Genomic DNA, 20,804 nt, shown 5'->3' with positions numbered 1-20,804 from the left:
TCGTAACCTAGTGCTGAACACGTGTATTCCTAACGACGTTTGCATAAAAAAAAGAGAGAGAGAGAGAGAAAGAAAAGGAAAAAGAAACTGCAAAAAAAATATTATGCAAACGAATAATCCATGTATTTTCTATACATCGAAATAAAAGTTAAAAATCATTGCAGCTTTGCCTTAACGAAGTGGGATAGAAGGGAAAGGGTGGTTGACAAAGTCGTTAGGAAAATATTGACTGTAACAGTTCGCTCAGAGATTCAAACTTATTAGCAATCGATATCACATCGATTTGTCGTTAATCGGTCATATCGAAATGAGAAGCTTGAATATGCGATATCACATCCTAGTTTTTCAGATTTTAGTGAACGATAATCATACTGATCAGACAGCTCAAACACTTAATCCAAACGCTAATCGGTCAGATGATTTTGGCGTTAAGTAGTCACAGATACTCTCGTGACAAATATCTCTCTATAAATTGATTCCCGTATTAACGAAATAAATAGAAATTAATTTGTATTCGTGGATCATCTTTATCCAATTTAATTGATATATATATATTTTTTTTTCTCTATAATTGTTCGCGTCGATTCATTTTAACTCGCCGTTAAAATCGTTCAGAAATTGACAATAAAATTTTATTATCTTTTTGATATTACGAAATATCGTATAATCGCGAATCGCGTTACTTAATTTTTCATAAAATTTTATTTAAGCTTTATTTCAATTATTATTCCGACGTGGAATAGCGTGTAACAACGATATCACGCTTTGTAACACGTACCTACTTATATTTGCTTGCATAAATCCATGATATTCACATCTTGAAATAAAACATAAAAAAAGAGAAAGAAAGAAAGAAAGAGAGAGAGAGAGAGAGAAAGATAGATAGATATATAGATAAACAAACTTGACGTTGCGAGGGAAAACCACAAAGTGATGTGATCTAGCCAGAAAACATTTAATCGACACTTTGATGAAATCATTTCGAAAGAAAGACAGAGGCAGAGATATAGTGTGTATCGAAAGGTAATCTTGAACAATACATATATATATATATATATATATACATATAGTCATACATACATATATATATATATATATTCATACATACATATATATACATCGATTATTGAAACGAATATCGATAAATAATCACACTCTAGTCAATATCACGAAATATTGCTCTCTCTCTCTCTCTCTCTCTCTCTCTCTCTCTCTCTCTCTCTCTCTCTCTCCCTTCCCTCTCCTCTCGTCTCTTTGTCGTGATGAATTTAATCCGGAGATGAATCGATAGCGCAGCTTCGAACCCGTAGAGTTAGAGGAACGAGCGTCGTTGGATGTAGAATATCCATGGACCGATATAACGCCGTGTGAGTTGGTCCTCGCATCGTCTCTCTGTTTCCATTTCATCGGCTATGAATATTCTGCATTAGAAAGAGAAAGTGAGAGAGGGAGAGAGAGAGAGAGAGAGAGAGAGAGAGAGAGAGCAACATTTCGAGTATGAGTACGAATATGAGTACGAGCATGAGTATGAGTATGAATACGAATACGAGGAATAGTTCCTAGGAGCGTATCGCTTTTAACCATAGGTCCCGATATACTACTATACATGCTCTATGTGTGTGCATAAATGTCAGATGCATTAACGATAACGCTTGATATTCGACCGCAGGTTTCAGTACAGGAAGAGAGCGAGGACAAGGGACCAATTTGCCCCCCTTTACCGGCCCAATACCATCCCTCTGCCTACAACACGACGACACAGCTTCACGAAACTATCGGCAATTACACAGGTTAGTGTCCAAGTTAACTTTATCCAAACTTTTCGATACACTTATTCAAGGTTTACGATAATTTTTCTTTTTTTCCTTTCTTTTTCTTTTTTTTTTTTCTAGAGCGTTATATAATGCATACAACGCGTAATCTTGATCAGTGCAATATCGATATTTATTTTAGTATCGTATAAAATTTGGTTGTTTTACTTTTTTTCCTTGGACTCGTTATCGTAATCATTAGGAAAAGAAGTTGTTACGAAATCTTCTGACGAAACGGTAGATACTAACGTTTCGAAAAGAGGAAAAGTGGTATAGACAATTTCTCGTTTTATCGTGGAATAGAGAGAGAGAGAGAGAGAGAGAGAGAGAGAGAGAGAGAGAGAGAGAGAGAGAGAGAGAGAGAGAGAGAGAGAGAGAGAAAGAGACAGAGAGAGTCTTCGAAACTGCTTTTGATTTTCTCTACTCGCTACATCGACTCTCTCGTGGTTCGCTTCGTCGGCGATATTCGATAGTTTCGTACTGCTATATCCCCAAAACTCAACGAGGGAGATTCCGTGGTGGATTGCCGGACCACCGTATTCGAATGACACAGTTTCGAGCATCCTCCTAACTATTTCGTTCTCTGCGAAATGGCGTTTCCCTTTCATAGATTTCACAACACTGGGCCCTTCCACTCTCTTCACCTTATTCGAAAACAACATTTTTATATATTTCTTATAGGGTTATACGAGGAAGAAAATTCGTAAGTTGGAAACTTTGAAAATTTACTTTCCAAACTGTTCGTGATTTCATCTCCTTCAACCATTTTCCTATATATAACCTCGTTTTTTGATAAATAGATTTCGATTTAAAGTATAAGGAAAGATTCCAAAGTTGGATATAAAGGGTGAGTTTATCGTACATATTCTAAGCGTATCTATAAAATTTACTATAAATACGAAAAAGAAAAAAAATGTATCTATACCGTATAATATCATATAAATATTATACATATTCTATCTATATGTATACAGAGAATTTTTCAATATTTGTCTAAAAACATTGACAAATTTTATCATATGAAAAAGAAACGTGATCGGCCTTCGACTCTCTCAACGCGATACTTAATGAACAACTCGGAGTTAGACGCTTGTTCGCAAATTCTTAAAACCATTCTCGTGCCATGAATAAATGTGTATCATTTTAATGTCCGACCATTATCGTAAAATTATTATTCAGGTGTTACCGAGGTGCAACCAGTCGTTCCACTCTTACTGAATACACCGATCGAGCAGCTCGCCAGGCCAATCCCAACGGTTCAAGAATATCCAGCCAATAATCCTCCACCTATACCACCCCCACCGGAAAAGTATTATGCCAGTACAGAGATCTGTAAGGTGAGCTTTAAAAAACGCAGGTTAGACACGCGATCGACACGATCTAGGACTCTTTCAAGTGCATTAATACAACCACTTCAGAAGCAAAGCCGTATGTACTCACGTTAGAATACAGAAGGGAGCTTCGTGCTCTACGCTTTGAGAAGTTTGTGATATCGGAGCGTAAGGATCGTTCTCACGACGTTAATCTTCAAGGTTTTTCCTTCTTTTGATCCGTTAGAATTTCTCTTTCATACTACCTTTATTTTTGCCGCGCATAAAACATGAAAAGGAATGAAACTCTCACGAATATATGTGTGTGTGAGCGTGTGTATGTACGTACGTACGTACGTACGTATATATATATACTTGTGAGAACTTTCTTACCCTTTTCCTAGGTCGAAGAATCGAAGTTGAATAAAAAAGTTTTTGAAACTAGGTACGATTTGCGCGACAGGGATATTTTATTATTTAATTTTAGTTCGTGGCGTTTACGAGACGCTACGGATTTTCATCCTTACGACATCCATCGTTGATCAAATATAACGATTCGATAGATAACTTTTTTCATTTTTCAAAACTTCGATTCGAGCCAAATTGAAAAAAAAGAAAAAAGGAAAAAAAAGAGACAGAGAGAGAGAGAGAGAGAAAAGAAATATTTACTTTGATAACATCGTCAAAAGTTATAGAATATAATTGAATTTAGTTCATCCGGATGCATTTATGTTTGTTTCCTGTTGGAGTAGTTTTCGGTTTCGTTTCCTGATCCTATTTTCATTGATATTGCAGAGTCCTTTACCACCTTTACCACCATCCCCAACACCAAGCACACCGGCAGCTATGAGTGCGAAAGCGTCGAGTAGCCTGACGAGTTACAGTGCTGAGGACACACTTACCGAGGAAGAGGATGAAACGGCAGAGTGCATCCTGGACTTCCCACGGGAGAAGCTCAACATCGTCGAGAATCTCGGATGTGGATACTTCGGTGACGTACATCTTTGCGAGGTCGACAGGTTTCCCGGATACGATGACGTCTTCAGGAACACCGACAGCGACCTAGTCGTCGTTAAATCTTTGAAGCCAGGATCGTCAAACGCTCTTAGGTGAGACGACCTATATATGTAGTATCTACTATGAACTCTCTTTTTGACCTTATCACCTTTTTTGAAACTTTCTATTTTTTTAACTTCGAATCAAATTCCGTTTCAAATAAATGATAATAATCCTGACAGATAGGTCAGTCGATTTAATCTAATAAAGAATAATCGGTATCGCGTATCGTTAAAATTAATATCTCTAATTAATCATGAAAAAATTAGTATATATATATATATATATATGATATGAGATATTGGAATTTTTACTATCTTCTAAATATCCTTTACAAATTTCATTATCGACATGAAATCCCATTGAGTAGTAGAACCATAGACGATGGCCAGATCGGAAACGAACCGAAAAGTACATTTCGTTGGAAAAATCAACGGCGCGTTATCGACGATGTAGAAAGGATCAGGAATCGAGTAGTCGTATGTCGAAGCTCGCTTTTATCAGCCACGAAACGTTTTATCGTTCACAGAGCAAGGGTACGCGCTCGCATAGGGTTGGATGGTTAGGGGTTGAACGGTTAGACTGTACGCGACGTTCGTTCGTTCATTCGTTCGTTCGTTCGTTCATTCGCTCGCTCGTTCGCTCGTTCGTTTTATTTTCTCGCACGACATAGTTTCATCGGGGAGCGATTCGATGAAAGGAAAAAGAAACAGACAGAGTGAGAGAGAAAAGTAAAGGGAAAGAGAAAGAAAAAGACAGAGAGAAAGGGAGAGAGAAGGAGAAAGAAAGAGAGAGAAAAAAGAGAAAAGAATAGAAATGCAATGATAAAAACGCAAATGAATGTTCAATCGTGTCAATAAATCCGACTAGGTCTGATACACTTTTTTCAACTGCCTGACTACCCATCAAGACTGACCGTCGCCGTCGTACACATTTTCGCATAGTACGAACCGTGCATTCGATTGGCTTTATTATATTCCATCGTTCGGCTGCACGATTGTGGGAAATAAAAAAAATGAAAAAAAGAAAAGAAAAAAGGAAACGAGAGAAAGAGGGAAAATAGGAATAGGGAGGTGGAAAGGGGCTTCAGGGGTTGGGATAAAATTCTTTTAACTCCGAACGCTCTCGATGTTCCATAATCATTTTTGACGATATATTACCCCTTCCAATTTTTTCTCTCTTTTTCTATTCTCTCTCTCTCTCTCTCTCTCTTTTTCTTTCTCTTTCTTTTTCTCTCTTTTTCCACTCGTCCGAAGGTAATGAAATCATTCGTACGGGAACGATCGATCGGCTCGAACGATCAGCTTGATTCGGTTCGCTAGCACGATAATTATGCATTTTCGTTGATTAACAACGCGCCTAGATGGAATTTCATGGATGCTTCGTCGGAGAGCGTAGAACGTTTGAACGGTATGTCATAAACTATGAGAACGTCACGATTATTGTGCCTATGCACGGATGCGTAGTATAACTCGGCGCCATTCCACATATTCCACGTGTGACCGCGAAGCAGCTTAAGCTCGTCTTCGATCCTCCTTCGTATTTCCTAAGAAAGAGGATCCTCCGAATCACATTCATTTATTATCTCTAAATATAAGTAAATGTAAATAAAAGTAATAGAAATTTGCGCACGTGTGTGTGTTCATTCGATTCAAACTCTCATTTCGACGAAGGTATATTTAACTCGTTTTTTTTTTTTCTTTTTCTCATAATCCTTGTAAAAAATTTTCGACCAGCAAAAAAAAAAGAAGAATAGATCAACGTTTTAACTAATTTTTTATCATCTTTAAATCATAACAAAAACGTGTACATGCGTGCGTGCGTGGGTGCATGTATGTATGTATGCACGTGCGTGCGTGTTCAATATTATTTAGCTGAATCACCCTTTTATTTCGACGTGACTACGTTTAATTCGTTTTTTTTCCCCAAAATCATCGTAAAAAGTTTTTCTCCACTGAAAAATTGACGTTTTAATTAATTTTTAATTATCTCTCGTCGCGCTTGTGTCTATTCAAAATTATTTAGTCGAATCATTGTTTTATTTCGTCGCGGCTATATTTATTCTCAATTTTCCTTTTTTTTTTCAAAATTATTATAAAAATATTATTATCCGGTAGAAAAAAAAAAAACGAGAAATCGAGCTTCCACTTTATTATATGCCTTGTTATTTATTTATTTTTTTCTTTCGACTCGTCGATAAAAATTGACGACAGGAATATCCTCTTTGATATTCTTGTATCTATCGGATAAAAACTCCCAATAATTTTCGATATAAATTTTCATGGTGTATTCAAGGTGGATACAACTTGATACGAAGAAAAGTGACACGATAAAGATATTACTTTTGAATGTAACCGTATATTTTACAGGATAGAATTTCAACAAGAGGCAAAGAGGCTGGCACGTCTCAACGATCGGAACGTTGGCCGACTACTTGGTGCCAGTCTTGAGAACGATCCCATGTGCATCGTATTGGAAAATGGCGCGTATGGGGATTTGAATCAGTATCTCCAGAGTCACATAGCCGAAACTTCGACCGTTCACACTGCCAAGACACTAAGGTACTATACTGGATATATTATATTTTAAAAAGAATAAATTTATTAACTATCGGTATAAAAAAAAAAAAAATTCACAAAGACGAAATACAGAATTATTACGAACAAAGAGAACCTAATTAGATGATATTTAATAGCGTTTTTCAGTAGTAAAAATTTCAAAAAGTTTCTTTTCATTTGTGCTACTATATAACAAAGGATAAATGCTAAATAATAAATACATAACCAGTTTCAATACTAGTAATGACCTTTAACTAGCTCGTTAATGGATGCAAAAGGTTTTGAATTATGGTTCAGAAAAGTTGGTGGGACATTCGATTCCACACAGCAATTGGGAATAGTTTCCCGGGAATATATACCCATGGCGAGTTCGCCCGTTATCGAACAATTAGCATCGTTTAATGGACAAGTCGTTATTGTGTTTGCCCACTCCCACCGATTCCCGTACATCGATAGCATTGAAAATCATTAGATGCTATATTCTCTTCGTTGTATCGTTGCAACGCATTCATAACTTTAGTCGATTTACTAAAACGATTTTTATCAATTGGCTCACATTTAGCATCAGTTTCCTGTTCAAATATGTCCGAATATTATATATATATATACATATTTATAATATATATATATATTTTTTTTGTTAAAACGATACTGTTATATATAACAACATGGTTTTAGTAAAATTTAATGCTGCATTCGGTGCAGCCTATATATTTTCTGTAAATCAGCTTAACTCTCATTCTCACATCTCACGTACTATAATTCGCGAAGTGTATATTGACGCGAACAATATTGAAAAATAACAAGCAGACAGATTATTCCCCTCTTTATTTTATCCTTTGGCCCGAATACAAGAATAAAAAGAAGAAAAAGAATAAATAAAAAAAGAACATGTACAGATAGAGAGAGAGAGAGAGAGAGAGAGAGAGAGAGAGAGAGAGAGAGAGAGAGAGAGAGAGAGAGAGAGAGAGAGAGAGAGAGAGAGAGAGAGAGAGAGAGCGAGAGAGAGATAGAAAGAGAAATAGAGAAAAAGAGAGATAGAAAAAGAAAAACAGAGAGAGAGAGAGAGAGAGAGAGAGAGAAACCGCTAATCCACGAGGACAAACGCTTTTCCGACAAACGAGATCGGAAATAATATCGACAGAAAATTTCGTGACATCGGTCGAGGATACTTCGTCACAATAGGAGTGGATAGGGACGTCGAACTCTTTTATGATAAAGCGACATTATTTTCAATTATCTCGCTTGAAGTGTAATAGAACAAGGGAGGAAATAGAACGAAATAAAAAAAAAAAACCTACCAAAAAAAACCAAAACAAAAACAAACTCCCTCCCACCTCCCAAAAAAAAAGGAAAAAAGAAGAGAGAAGGAGGAAAATACATGAAAAGTAGAAAGAGCGTGAAGTGCAACGAGGGAGAGTCGAATTCGAGAGAGTACTCGAAAGATACGCGAAATCGGCTGAAAATGAGAGGTGAACGATAGAGAGGGATCGTTTGGTGCACGTGACAGTTGTCGACGAGACAACAGGGGCATTTTTTTCGGAACTCGTGCGTTCACGGATTTTCCGAACAAGTTTCTCTCTCTCTCTCTCTCTCTCTCTCTCTCTCTCTCTCTCTCTCTCTCTCACTCTCTCTCATGTCGTTCGACATATGTCCGTACGTATCTACCTAAACATGTATAATGTATTACGGATTGTTTCTACTGCATAGTACATAGTATCTATGTTACATCGTTCCGATCTAACGAATTTGACACACGTGACGATTGTTACATCAACGAGAAAAATAAAGAATTTTTCACTCCATTAGAATTTTATAAAAAATATCATCAACCTGAAAATATATAATCGTAAAACGTATCTTCTAAATTTAACGTTTGTTAATTCAAGTAAACGAAATGGTATCATGATAGAAGACGTTCTTCATCTGTCAAGAGATACATCATATTAATCCCGGTGGTGTTTCACACCCGACAAGTTCAGCGTTAACTGTTACTAAACTTTGTTCCAACGTAATAAGAAAGACAATTAATCTAACCATTAGAATGTTACGACGTTGTACATGTAGTACTAAAACATAGACAATGTTCATAATAATCTAGAAGAGAAAGACAACGATCTATCTATCTATCTATCTATCTATCTATCTATCTATCTATCTATTTACCTCTCTCTCTCTCTCTCTCTCTCTCTCTATTCATTCAATAGCCCACCAACGCCTGTCTGTGTATATCGTTAGCGTATATCCGCAATATAACCGATGCAAACGACTTAACCTTATACATAGTTTCTCATGGCAAATTCAATGACGCCAACCGCTTGTTCTTCGTGTTCCAGTTTCGGCACGTTGGTTTACATGGCCACACAAATAGCATCTGGCATGAAGTACTTGGAGGAAATGGACTTCGTGCATCGGGACCTAGCCACAAGGTAACGACAGCATACACTCTCGCGAGATCGTTCGAACAAGCCCTACAAACACGCCCCTCATTTGTCTTTTCCTTCGCCTTTTAATTCCATCCTCAAAATGACCTACCCCGATCAAATGGAAGATCGCCTAACGAAGGTAACGTTTAAGCCAAGGGAAATTAGTTAGCTCTACGTTTCTTCGACCCTCTTCCTATTTTCAACCCTTCGGTCCTTAAGGTCGCATCAAGACTTAGCCAAGCTGGCACTACGTCATTAAATTCAAGAAGGGCGTTTAGCGACGTCAGGCCGACGTCACGTGTTCGAATTATTAACTCTGATCATAAACCTTGATCATAATGTCTTCGTCGGGAGAAACTTGCCTACGATATTAAGACGTACTCAGGACGCAAGCCTAAACTCGAAAGTATAAGGAGGAATAAGGTTTATTAGACTCTTTAATCTATAGGAACTAATTTTCCGTAGAAATTTATCGATTTTGTTGACAAATTGTTATCGGCCATTGGAGCGTTATTATGTTCTTCGTTATTGATTTCTTTCTCTTTCCTTTTTTTTTCTTCTTTTTTCTTTCTTTTTCTTTCTTTATCGTGATTCATCACTTTTTTTTCTTTTCACGCACAGTTCATACGTAGTTTAATTTTTATGAAGAGAAAAATGAAGAGCAGTGAGAATATCTACTTCTATTTTTTCCATCTCGAATATCTAATTTACATTAGAATAAATAATAATTAGGTAATATGACATTGAGAAAGATAAGACAAAAAGAGAGAGAGAGAGGGAGAGAGAGAGAGAGAGCAGGGAGAGATAAAAAAGAAAAGGAACAATATATTACTACGAATAGAGATACTTTAAATTCAAACTACGAGACGTTTAAAGTAGGTGTCAATAAAGAATGTACTTTTTAAAATACTGACAATGAGTGAGAAGAAACGAGGAAAGCAAAGATCAGACTACGGAATATCCTTGGTTCTGATTTTTATATTTTCCATGAGTATAAAAAAGTTGAGAGTAAATCTGACTGAAAGTAGAGGGAGAATGGAACTGTAGTGAGAATGTACTACTTTCGTGAGAGTATGAAATAAAAACATAGAACAGTAAAATGACTGGGTGATGGGAGTAGCTACTAAATCTCCCTCCCCCCTCTTTCTCTCTCCCTCTCTCTCTCTCTCTCTCTCTCTCTCTCTCTCTCTTTGTCCCTCTTTACGTATCTCTCTTCTTCTCCCTTTTGCTATCTTTCTTCTTCCGAAATAAATAGGCGAGACGATAAACGACCTGGATTTTACGTTGCAAATCAGGAAGAAGAAACTTTGAACAACGATGTAAAGGCTGTCTCGAGAGTTCGTTTCATCGAGTTCTCGAAATCGGAAAAAGAGAATTGAAGAGAAATCTTTAGATAAGTTTCGTGAACGTTTGCTATGCATATTTTTCTTGATCTCCTTTTTATATTTCGCAGTTAAAACTCGAATGAAAAAAAAAAGAAATAAAAAAAAAATAAATAAATAAATAAGAAAAGAAAGAAAAAAGAAATCTCATGTAAACATTTTCAATGGAATTTATTCTATATTTTACAGGAATTGTCTGGTATGTCAAAATTATACCATCAAGATATCCGATTTAGGTTCCGGAAGGAGCGCATACGCGGCCGATTATTTTCGAATCGAAGGTCGGCCGCCATTACCCATAAGATGGATGGCTTGGGAATCCATGTTGATGGTAAGAATTAAAAAATAACGTATTAACTGTCGATCATGAAACTATTATAAACTATTTGAAATATTAAAAAATATATATATATTTTTTTTTGTTTAAATAATGATTCTCTTAAGTGTCACTTTTAAAATCTTTCAATCGCACCAAAGACAAGATAAACAATTATTTCTCTCGAGAAAGAACGTATACATTGTCTTATTTATTATAGAAAAAAAAAAAATTTTTTTTAATTCAAATCAGATCGATCATCTCGTAACGATAGATTACGTACAACGTTTTGCAACATTACAATATACAACTAATTTAGATCACTTTCATGATCGCCATCTCGTATGTGATTATTTTTCTTTTTTTCTTCACCGATCGTTTCATCAAATCGAAAATAATTTCACGAGTAACTACTTTGCATCAGCACTTTCTTTCAAGGATACAAAATGTTTGATCGGAAAGGGTTCATTCGTTAGAAAAAAAAAGAAGCAAAAGTATTTAACCATGAGAGAAAGAGAATGAGTGAGTGAGTGAGTGAGTGAGTGAGTGAGAGAAAGAGAGAAAAAAAAGGAAGGGAAAAAAGAAAAAAGAAAGAGCAGAGAAAAGTGCAAGAGAAACCGATCGGACGAGAACGACTTTATATCCCGTGATGCGAAAGGTGGAAAAAGAGGGTAGTCCAGTTATATAAAACGGGTTGAGAGCAGTTTTGATTTCATTCCGCCGTTACGGAGGTGTGCTTTCGCCCCGAATCCTGAATACGTATTCCTCGTATTCCCGATGAAATTCGGTTTACTTTGAATATTTTTTCACTCGATGATCTTTTTTTTGCTTTCTCTTTTTTCCTTTTTTTTTTTTACTTTCCCTCTTTCCTTCCTTTCTCTTCCCCTCCTCCTCCCCGACTAGAGACAAAACTTTGAAAAAAGTAATACGTTATTCCCATAAGCAAACGCGAAACTATTGCAGAGGCGATCGCTTATCGATATCTCGGTGAATATTATATAAACGATCGAGACGATTAAAAATAACGATGTAGAGCCGACGTACTATGTATGTATTCGATTTTTATATGTTACATATCATTCGAAAGTTCAATACCTTTCGTTAATCGCCGAAGCGAAATATATGTTGTATGTGTCATCTACGTGCGACAAATCTACGAACGTTATTTTTAACGTATCGACAAGTAAATAGTACCTACGTATATTGAAAAGGATCTATAAAATGCGATGAAAGAGAATGCGCATTCGATGAAATTACAAAAGCGTCGAATGAAAAGTTGAAACTGACGGATTTTTAACGTGGTTACAAAATCGTTAATGGATTTCTGAAAAGGCTATGTATTCCCATTGATATTGACCGTATATCTAGATAGAAAAATATATATATATATCATCTTTTTTATGGCGAAGGAAGAAAGAAAAAAAAAAAAGGAAAATTGAGATGAAGAAAAAAGGAAGAATGAAAAAATCGATCGATAATTTGAAAAGGAATCATTCGAAAGTCGATATATTAAAGTGGTGAAGAAGAAATGGAAAATAGAAACGAGGACGAAAATCGAGGATGTTACTGTATATAGTACTTGACCGCTCGAGTTCGCATAGTCGTTTAAAATTGACTGCGTCATTAACGCTTCATTATTGCTCATCGTTTATCCGAGGCTGCCTATTGTGCCGGCGCTAATGAAACGCGTCCGTTTAATACGCTCGAAATACCGCTTCAAGAATAATCTGAAATTAGCGTCGTTTTGATGATTGAACGTTGACTTTATCGCATCCGATACTTGTAGAGACGAACGTCCAACGATATGACTTCATAAAGTTTATTAATCCTTTGACAAAAGAACGAAACGTTCTTTCTCCCTCTTTCTATTTCTCTCTCTCTCTCTCTCTCTCGCATGGAACACTGAAATATTGCTCCCCGCGCAATATCTCGACTTTACGCCGCCTGGCAAACTCGAAAAATCCTTAGCGTGAGTTCTCCTCCTGTTTTCTCTTAAGTCTCTTAAATCTTTTCTGTGCCACGTATACCTATCTACCTACGTATCTATCTACCTACTTCGAAAAATAAAAAAAAAGAAAGAAAAAAGAAGAGGATCGAAAGTTCGATCGAAAGTTTCCGTCTTTTGTATTTTCCTCTTTAAATGAATATTCCTCTTTGTTCGAATTGAGAACAATGTTTATCGATACTAAACGAAACAAAAAAATAGAAAAGAGAAAGAAGAGACGATCCACGATTACATAAAACTGGTATTGCGTTTTGTTTCTTCTCCTTTTTTTTTGTTTTTCTTTCTTTGTATTAAATAAATAGGAAGCACCTCGTGAAATAAGATACAGTCGACAAAGCTAGAACACTAATACGTAACCATTTTAACAGTTACGTTCTACGAAGCACTTTGCTTTAACTCCAAGACACTCGAAGACTTCTAGTTTGCTCGAACTCGAAATGCAAGAGGGAGAATGTACAGTTTCCATAATTAACTACGAAGGCGTTAGATTCCATAGAAACCCTCAAATATTTGTATATTTATTTTTTTACAAAGATCCTTCAACAATAATACATATATCTGATTACAATGTATGAAAAAGTAATTCGTATTAACAAAATATAAATCAATAATTCATAACAAAATAGAAATCAAGTATCGATCGATTTAATGTTTAAAAAAAATTAAAGTTATTAGTACAAAATCGATCAATAGTTCCTGTGTGGGCCAAAGGTAAGTTTTTAAATGATTTTAAAAATCAATTACACTTTTTCGAAAGTTTTCGAGCTAACTTTTCTATCAGATTGTAAAAAAGTTTCTAGACTTGTCGTTTTAGAATCTCAAAAAAAAAAAAAGAAATAATAATAAAAAGAAAATTAACGTAAAAAGTCTCGAAAAAGGATAATTGATTTTTAAGATCGCCTAGAAACTTTCATGGTCCAGCCTGCATATATGTAATCATTATAATTTAAATAACATTTTATATCAAAATAAAATTTAATTACACGAGTTTCTAATAAGCAAATGTAATGTTAAAAAAGGAAAAAGAAAAAGAAAAGAAAAGAAAGAACGCGAAACAAGTTTTCTCGTCGCTCTTTGAGGTAAAAAAATTTCTTCCGTAGTTTCCACTCGACTTAGAGTAGAAAATAATTTGATGTATCTCACAGGTCGTTTGTGTCTTATGTTTCACGCTAATTAGGGAAGGCACACGTCGAAGAGCGACGTCTGGGCGTTCGCCGTCACGCTCTGGGAAATTTTAACCTTTGCCAGGGAGCAACCCTTTGAAGAACTTCCAGATCATCGGGTGGTCGAGAACGCAACGTATTTTTACCAAGAGGACGAGAGACGAGTAAGTAGTGGAAAAGCATCTGACCTCTAAGATAACTTTTTTTATCTGTCTCTCTCTCTCTCTCTCTCTCTCTCTCTCTCTCTCTCTCTCTCTTCCTCTCTTTCTTTCTGTCTCTCTTTCTCTTTCTTTTTTTTTGATCAAAAGACACTTTGCATCGCAAACTGTATTTTCTACTTTTTCCACCATCGTTATATTTTTTTTACAGACGTTCGGTTTAACTTCTACTGTTATTATTTTTTCACGAGCCAGCAGATAAAAGTCTTTATCGAGAAAATGGTGTAACACTGAGGAAAGAATAATATTAGCTGAAATATTATTTGTTCGAAATCATTCGCAAAATCTCAAGTCGAGGTTAATATTAGTAATTTCTAAAAATATCATTCTCTATATACATATACAATTTTGTTACCAATTACATATAAAAATATTCTACTTCGTTAAGAGAATAACTTGAACTAAATTAAGTCAGTTCATTAGCATCTATACGAATATATATATATATATATATATATATATATATATATATATATATATATATAGTAGAATGTTTGCGTTAATCGATCTTAACGACATATATAGATTTCCCAGAAGACGTTCGACAAACGAGTCACATAGGTTCTCCCTTTCGACAGTTAACGACAGTTTAGCCAAAGTTAGTCGAGCCTTGGGCACCCTCGTCTCTTATCTTTTACAGATGATACTTCCACTGCCGAAGAACTGTCCTAAGGAGATCTACGAGCTGATGCGTGAATGTTGGCAACGTAACGACGTAGATCGGCCAAACTTCCGTGAGATACATCTATTCCTACAAAGAAAAAATCTTGGTTACAAGCCGAACACATCCAACGACACTTGATATCGAGAATTGGAAGGCTGGAACCTGATCCGGCTTTCTATGATTGGTGAGCTCAACGGAAATTGGTGGAACTGTCCCTCATCGACCAACTTAGAACAAATCGGTCCGAGTTAGTAGCCGAATTAGAAAGAGAGAAAAAGAGAGAGAGAAAGAGAGAGAAAGAGAGAGAGAGAGAGAGAGAGAGAGAGAGAGAAAGAGAGAGAGAGAGAGAGAGAGAACGATTGGTGAAGGATACTTTAGGTTTAACGAGCCATGAATTGGCCCTTCCGGTAACGGCCTTCTAATTGCAAAAACTTGTAGGCTTTCACGGTCTAAGGGCTAATCGAGGGGAAACAAAAAATAAAAACAAAAAAAATAAAGCAGGTGACGGAAAAAACGTAACGTAATTACTTTCAACGTTCTCTATTGAATTATTGCCAATTGGAAGTCCCAAATTCGCGATATATACGGGCTAAGCGAAAGGGTATGAGAAGCCTTGAGAAGGGATGAGATGAAAGAACAAAGTCTCAAGTGAAAAAGTAAAAGACGAAAGAATGTCAAGCGAACAGCTTCGTTCTTTTGATTTTTTTTTCATTTCTTTTCTTTTCTTTCTTCCTCTTTTTTTTTTTTTTTTTGCTTATCTCTCCCTTTTCCAGCAACACGGTTCTTATGAAACTGAATCGAGAAGATGAACTCCCACATAGCAAGAAAGAAGTTTTGCATTTACCAAATTGCTACCGACGTCATTGCTCTGACGCAATATGTCAAAAATTTGGATTGATCTTTTGGATCAAAGGTATCGTGCCGTTACCGAATGCTTTTTTAAGGAACACGAGCTTTCGTGCATGTAATTTCCTTTTGTTTCTTTACCTTTCTCCTTTTCATTGTCTTTTATTCCGTTATATCTCGTTCCTCACATCGCTTAGTCGCACATAAAATTTGTAAATTACTTCTCATTGACTTATCGCCTAACCCGAGGAAAGAAAAATCAAATATGTACCAAAATGTAAGCGTTACGTTCCTGAGTGTGGCACTTCGAACTGCATTTTATTTATCCTATTTTCCTGATACGGCACAATATATACCTACATATATCATATGTATCATTTATCATAGGGAAACTTCAGATTTCGAGAAATATAATATATAGCATGGAATAACAGTAAGCAGAGTCGTATACGCATACTATATGTATACATACATACATCGTGCTATACGTATACATAGAGAATACATATACGTATGTAAGTATATCTCTCGGATAAGATGGATGGATAACGATTCTGATCCATAGTGTATTCCCCATACAAAATGAAATCGGCGGTTACCAGGTGCAAACGATAGGTGGATACACTCGCGTATGTATACACCGTCCCGAAATTGATACTGTCAGCAAATAAGCTTACGACGACTGCCACCAACGCGATTCTCGTGTCACGTTCGGAATATACGCGAATCGGTCTACGAAATCAGCATAGGTTAGCTATATCTATAAGGATACATAAGGATTTTCCCACGAAACGAGTTATCAACTACGAGTCGATAGACAATACTTTCAAGTTTGAATAATAAGTATAATATATAGGTATATCCTTCTAACGCGTCCGATCATTAGGATCATATACTTTTCATCATCTTTTTCACCACAGTCCATGCTGGAACACACCGAACCACAAACTTGGCTTTTGTACTAGGTATATATCACTTGTTAGAGAGAAAGACAAAAAAAGGAAAAGAAAGAAAAAAAGGAATAAAACAAACAGACGAAGAAACATTATTCGATTCGTACGAACGGGCACACGCACACGTATCTATAATTGTTAGTACATTTTAAAAAACATCAATGAATCTTACGGTACTTAATTTAAAAAACAAAGAAAAATTGTAAAAATTTCGATTTCCATTTGATAGTTATGACGAGCCAATTATCTTTTTTTATTTTCTTCTTTTTTTTTTTTTTTTTTTTTTGCTAAAACAATTGGCACAAGACAAAGATTGCTGTCGCAATTCAAAACGAAGGTAAAAAGAATTTTTATACATTTTTTCGTGAGAATCAAAGGCAATTTATTCTTTTCCTGGCTTTTACTTGAGCCTACGATGATTTGTGTTCCGCTAAACCGCTCGAATGAACGGTATCTACTTTTTTGACAGAGCTACAAAACAAGCTGACAGAGAAAAGCCAAGAGTGTTCTGTCTCTTTTTCTCTTTCTCTCTTTCTCTCTCTCTCTCTCTCTCTCTCTCTCTTTTTCTCTGTCTCTCTCGTTCTCTCCCTCTCTCTCTCTCTCTCTCTTTCTCTCTCTTTCTGTCTCTCTCTCTATGTTTCTCTATGTGTAGGCTTGAAATAACACAGAATTATTCCTTTTCTGACAACGGAAAAAGTCAATCAACGGTGACATTCAACGACGAGTGAGAACTGTGAACGCGGAAAACACTCTATCCCGTGAGATTTATTGCAAAAACGAACTATGTTCTCTATTCGTTCGTCGTCGAATACATACCGTATGATTTTTCGAATTGTCCGTTTCTTCTCGTTCGCGAATAGCAATAGAAAAACGCTTATCACTCACTTCTCGATTTTTTATATATTTTTTATTTTCTTTTTCTTTTTTTTTTTTATCTTTACTTCATTTTATTCTTTTTTATTCTCTTTTATTCTTTCTTTCTTGCTTTTTCATAACAAAGATAAATCTATCTAAAATTTTTTTTCATACCACGCATATCGAGGAACATATCATGTAGGATGATCCTTGCTAAGCACGTTGAGCATGTTAAACAATGAATAACATTGTCTATTCCTTCTTTTTTGATTTAATATATATATACGTATATATATATGTAGATAGGTACACATACATTCATTCGATATTATCGCGAAGTACACGATTAAAATCGTTAAAAAAAAGGATAATATAATTTATGAAAGACGGATCAAAAGTTTCTAAGCTAATTTAGAAAATCAATTACACTTTTCGAAGACTTTTTGAAACAAATTTTCTTTTTCCTTTTTCTCTTTTTTTTTTTCTTTTTTTAGGATTGTAAAAAAGTTCCTAGGCTTATAGTATTACAGTCCGAAGAGAAGAAAAGAAAAAAGCAAGAATTAGCCTAAAACGTCTTGAAAAAAAGAATAATTGATTTTTAAAATCACTTAAGAACTTTTTTGGCCTATCTAGAAACTTTCATCCTGCTTAGGAACTTTAGATCTATCCTTGTAGATCTCAAGATAACATATCAGCAAGATCTGATAAATACCTACATGACATAATTTTGACAAGATCGAACGACCCATTACGTTAGATAGGAAACGAGTGATCAGCAATCTTTTTTGGGTTTTTCATTTTTCTTTTTTTTTTTTCTTTTAATTTATTTATTTTTTTTTTTCTTACCTTTTCTTTTTAGTTTTTTTCGGGTTGCGTCACGTCTTTCTTAAGAAAGAAACATCGTAGTTATAACAGATAGAAAAGGGACATTACAATGAGCTTCGCTCTCAAAGAGAGTAACCCTTTTCGTCGAGAACGGAGAAGCACTTGTCGAGTATGATTCCTAAAGAGCTTTCCGATGTACAAAAGATAATCCATTAAGGACATCCAAATCTTTTGCAAAAGAAATTTAACAAATGGAATATATAAGTAGTTGATATAAGAAAAAGAGATGGAAATGTATGATGGAGATAATGGATAAGTAAAAAGTAATGATGATAACGATGATGACGATGGTGATGATGATGATTATGATGATGATGATTATGATGACGATGATTATATCGATTATGATGATGATGATAATGATTATTATTATGACGATGATAACGACGAACTATTAAATAAACTTAGGGTGCGCTTAGCCGAAGTGCATAAATGTTTGACAATACTATTAGAGGTTGCAGTATATAAAAAAAAAAGAAATTCGTAGGTTATAGAGCGTAAAGAAGTGTTAAAGGATTTTAATCTATTAGATAAAACACACACTTGTTAGCGACGTCCTTTCCAAGAGAACTAATTATTATTATTCGCAAAAGCTGAAAGATAAAAAAATAATAAATAAAAGGAAAAAAAAATCGAAGCGTATATTGTTTTATTGTTTGTATTTTGCTGGTTTACTTTTTTCTTGGTTCCTTTTTTCTTTTTCTTCGACTTATCCAAACTGAAATAAAAATATTAAAATAAAAATTAAAGGGAGATTTATTTAAGAAAAGAAAAAAAGAAGAAATGGATTAATCTCTTAAATGGCAGTCTTTTTAGCTGATTATTATATTTACACAACATTATTATTATTATTATTATTATTATTATTATTATTATTATTATTATTATTATTATTATTATTATTATTATTATTATCGTTGCGAATAATAATGAACGAATCGAGGAGGGAAGGGATCAGAAAACGATGACTGGGCGGACGTGAGGGACCTGAATTTTTAGTTTATATAGTTCTATGCGTGGCAAATTTATTGGGACAAATACTTTTCCACTTAGTAAAAGGCAAGCTCTGTGTTAATATATAAATACTTAAATATTTCCTCATTTATCATATCGTATGAAATATATTTCATTCGAATGTCAATACTCCGATACAAAATTAAATAAAATGAAAAGGAGAAGGAAAAGAAGAAGAAAAAGAAAGGAGAAATATTATTCATCACTGAGATACGTCAATGATAAGCCAAAGATGTTCTAATTACGCAAATGGTAGAAAAGTATTTGCCGGAATAAATGAATGACTGTGTTACCTAATTCCAAAAAAGACTATAGTCCTGTTCACGAAAAAAAATCTATGCAGAAAGAGAGTTGAGATATGTTATACATACACAATATGTATGTATGTTCTGTATGTGTTCTGTGTGTGCACGGTGTGTATCTTTGTGTGTGTGTGTGTGTGTGTGTGTGTGTGTGTGTGTGCATGTATGTGTGTGCATTCCTGTATGAGTATATGTTGGTGGAGCCTAGCGAGAGGATGGACATAAACCCGTTAGACGTGTGTAATTATAATATAATAATATAATATAATAAACGTTCAGTATATAGATTAAGCCCGAGAACATGTCGTGAAATTTTAAAGTCCCATAAAAATTCATTAGTCGAATGATGATAGACGTTGATCATTTGATATATATACATATGTATATATATGTGTACATATATGTGTATATATATATATATATATATATATATATATCATTACTACCCCTTCCTCTCCCTTCGGCTCCTTATGATAATGCTTTGGCTATGACTGCGAGCTTTTTTTGTCCAAACTAAGGATAAACAGAAAAAAATTGTATCGAACTATATCGAAGTATATAACATTATTATTATTATTATTATTATTATTATTATTATTATTATTATTATTATTATTATTAACATTATTATCATTATTATAATTATTATTACAATTATATATATAATATATATATACTATAATTATTACAATTATATACAGGTATATATATATTATATATGTGTATAGTGTTTTATATATATATATACATATATATAATGTTAATGATCTCGATAACTATTAACACGTAAGTAATTTAAAAACAGCTAGATATTAAGTGTTATCATATACTGCTCTATAATTGTTGAGAAAGGGAAGAAAATTTGGAGGAATCGATAAGATTAAAAAAAGAAAAAAACCAAAAAAATAGACCAAAAAAATACAAAAAGTAATAAAAAAAAAAAAGAAAAAAAAACAACAAAAAAGAACAGAAAAAAAACCAGAGAGATAAACTTAGCGATGCGTTTGAAAAATACGATATCGTGAGGACGTTATACGCAC

General features: G+C 34.6%; 1 protein-coding gene and 1 long non-coding RNA gene across 7 annotated transcripts in view; one reads left to right on the top strand and one right to left on the bottom strand.

The window, feature by feature from the left end:
- Window positions 1–20,804, top strand: part of LOC122633137 (discoidin domain-containing receptor 2) — a 144,211-nt gene that overhangs the window by 111,396 nt on the left and 12,011 nt on the right. For 4 of the 6 annotated variants that reach the window (XM_043820694.1, XM_043820690.1, XM_043820692.1 and 1 more), the window contains 7 exons: window positions 1,670–1,790; window positions 2,991–3,148; window positions 3,917–4,230; window positions 6,547–6,738; window positions 9,072–9,164; window positions 10,733–10,874; window positions 14,042–14,191. In XM_043820694.1, the coding sequence (XP_043676629.1) occupies window positions 1,670–1,790; window positions 2,991–3,148; window positions 3,917–4,230; window positions 6,547–6,738; window positions 9,072–9,164; window positions 10,733–10,874; window positions 14,042–14,191 (1,170 nt within the window). Of the gene's footprint in view, window positions 1–1,669; window positions 1,791–2,990; window positions 3,149–3,916; window positions 4,231–6,546; window positions 6,739–9,071; window positions 9,165–10,732; window positions 10,875–14,041; window positions 14,192–14,885; window positions 15,537–20,804 lie in introns of those variants that run through there. The other 2 variants (XM_043820696.1, XM_043820695.1) reach the window with 2 other exon arrangements.
- The window catches only part of LOC122633138, an 86,481-nt gene continuing 80,068 nt past the window's right edge, over window positions 14,392–20,804 (bottom strand). Inside the window, exon 5 of the long non-coding RNA XR_006328041.1 lies at window positions 14,392–14,996. This is a non-coding gene — a long non-coding RNA (uncharacterized LOC122633138). The remainder of the gene's footprint in view (window positions 14,997–20,804) is intronic.

This window comes from Vespula pensylvanica, chromosome 11, assembly GCF_014466175.1.
Source record: "Vespula pensylvanica isolate Volc-1 chromosome 11, ASM1446617v1, whole genome shotgun sequence".
Lineage (NCBI taxonomy): Eukaryota > Metazoa > Arthropoda > Insecta > Hymenoptera > Vespidae > Vespula > Vespula pensylvanica.
The sequence above is the reverse complement of the archived record's forward strand: the minus strand, read 5'-3'. Positions and strand labels throughout refer to the sequence as shown.